At 46.4% G+C, this 2,500-nt stretch overlaps 1 protein-coding gene across 3 annotated transcripts in view; it reads left to right on the forward strand.

Moving 5' to 3' along the window:
• The window catches only part of LOC113662851 (WD repeat-containing protein 7), a 64,727-nt gene that overhangs the window by 40,596 nt on the left and 21,631 nt on the right, over nucleotides 1-2,500 (forward strand). For all 3 annotated transcript variants that reach the window (XM_047805386.1, XM_047805387.1, XM_047805388.1), the window contains 2 exons: nucleotides 970-1,203; nucleotides 1,908-2,407. In XM_047805386.1, the coding sequence (XP_047661342.1) occupies nucleotides 970-1,203; nucleotides 1,908-2,407 (734 nt within the window). The remainder of the gene's footprint in view (nucleotides 1-969; nucleotides 1,204-1,907; nucleotides 2,408-2,500) is intronic.

Genomic DNA, 2,500 nt, shown 5'->3' on the forward strand with positions numbered 1-2,500 from the left:
TTCTCTCTCTCTCTCTTGCTCTCTCTATATCTCTCGCTTTCCCTCCTCTCTTTCTCTCTCACTGTCTCTCTCTCTCTCTCTCTCTCTCTCTCTCTCTCTCTCTCTCTCTCTGACTCCCTCTTTCTGACTCTCTCTCTGTCCACAAAGTGACCACAAAGTCTAAGTACTTTAACTCCGTTTCGACAAATAAACAAAGACCATAATTCCGCACGTTATTTTCATCTTTCTCGCTCACTTCTCGACCGTTCGATCGTTCGCTAGACTCGAGTCGAGTCTGTGCCTCATCGCCGTCGGAAATCTAACTCCTACGTCGAAATCCAAACGTACGACGTAAACGATTCTCTCCCGCTAATCCCCTCACGTCGTGAAAGCGGCGCTACGTTCGCCCGCGTCCCCGTAACGACTTGTTTAATTCTGCTTTATTGCCTCACCTTTGTCAGAAAGCGCTCTCTGTGAACATCCTGCTGTTTGTTTAAAATGGAGAGCAGGTGCTTCAGCCATCGAATTAACATCGAATAGCAATTAGCCAGGCGGCAATTTACAACCGTCACGGCTTTAAAAAGGAGACGAGGCGGAATGAATGCTCAGGGCCCTAATGAGCATTAGAGATTATTATGTAGAGTGTGGGGCAAATAGATTAGCGTGAACACGGGAGAACTTTTTGACTAATGTCTTCAAAGAAGTAACTTAAGACTTTCCGGCATAGAGACCGATGCTAGCCGGTCACGCTAACGCACTTTCGTCCGTACGGGATGTGGGATGTGGGGTGTGGTAGCTCAGTGGTTAAGGTGTTACTGGGCTACTGATCAGAAGGTCATGGGTTCGAACCCCAGGTCCACCAAGCTGCCACTGCTGGGCCCCTGAGTAAGGCCCTTAACCCTCAGTTGCTCAGTTGTAAGTCACTCCGGATAAGGGTGTCTGCTAAATGCCGTAGATGTAAAACGATTTTTTTTTCTTTTTCTCCAACAGGGAAACTTGCCTAAATATTCCCACAATGCACTGGTGGTGCAGGCCATGAAGACCAACATGACCGACCCGGACATGCACGTCCTGTTCTTCGACGTCGAAGCCGTGATCATCCAGCTGCTGACCGAGGAGGCGCAGCGTCCCAATCCCATGCTCGTGTCCCCTGAAACACTGCAGAAAACCCCAGGGGGCGCCGACAAGGGCGGATCGTTCCTGGCCAATAAGATCTTCAAGCAGGTCGGTACACAGACGCGAGACGGGGACTCGGCGAGGCCTCCATCCTACTGACGCAGCAGCAGAGATCTGTTTTTTACCTGGAAACGTTACGGGGAAACGTTTAGATCTCAAATCGATACAAAGATCTAATCTAATCTAATCTAATCTACATCGTCAAGCAAATGACTTCTGTTCAAATGAACATATTATTAAATATTAAATTATTATTATTATATATTAAATAATAAAATAGAAAGTTGCTGTTTGAAATTCAGGATACAGGATGGAGGGTTTTTTTTTTTAAATCAATCACTTATAGAACCGGATTTCTTTTATTTATCTATTTATTTATTTATTTATTTATTCTGGAGTCAGAATTATGTATTTTTTTTTTTGGAGGAAACCAGATTGAAGAAAAAATATAAACGGTTTAAAAAGTAAAATAGAGGATTTAAAACAGGCACCGAATGACATCACAACATTAATTCAGGTTTTAATTTAATTAATTAATCGATCGATCGATTAATCGATTATTTATTTATTTATTTGTTTTAACATTTTTCCTTTCAATAAAAAAAAAAACCATTTTAAAATCAGGTTTTATTTCAAAAGATTTTATTCTTATTCGGTCATCAAGTTCAATCCGATCCGCTTTAACTGAGCGAAAGACAGAGAGAAGGGAAGGAAGGATGAGTGGTGACGTAACCTCGAGCTCCTCGTTGCAGGTGAAAGAGACCATCAAAGAGAACATCAAGGAGCACCTGCTGGACGAGGACGAGGACGAGGAGGAGGAAGCTCGCCGGCGTGAGGAGAAGTCCAAATCCCTCAGCCTGCTGGAGTACAACCTGACCATGGACACGGCCAAGCTCTTCATGTCCTGCCTTCACGCGTGGGGTCTGAACAGCATGCTGGACGAGGTGTGCGTGAGCCGACTGGGCATGCTCAGACCGCACACGCCCATCTCCTTCGGCCTGATCTCGCGCGGAGGCCACATGTCCCTCATGCTGCCCACCTTCAAGGACTCCTTACTGAGGCAGCTGGTGAGGGCCGTCGGCCCCGAGGGCAGGAAGCTCTCCGTTTCCGAGGTGGTGGGCAAGGGCACGTACGGCGTGTCGCGTGCCGTCACGACTCAGCACCTGCTGTCTGTCATCTCGCTGGCTAACACGCTCATGAGCATGACCAACGCCACGTTCGTAGGAGAGCACATGAAGAAAGCTCCGGCCAGGTGAGTATCTACTGCTCAGTAAACTGTAGATTAATCAGGAAGAGCTTCACTCCAGTTAAAACTCTTCTCACACGTTCTCACGTCTCTGTAATC

Source organism: Tachysurus fulvidraco, chromosome 21, assembly GCF_022655615.1.
Source record: "Tachysurus fulvidraco isolate hzauxx_2018 chromosome 21, HZAU_PFXX_2.0, whole genome shotgun sequence".
In the NCBI taxonomy this organism is placed as follows: Eukaryota; Metazoa; Chordata; class Actinopteri; order Siluriformes; family Bagridae; genus Tachysurus; species Tachysurus fulvidraco.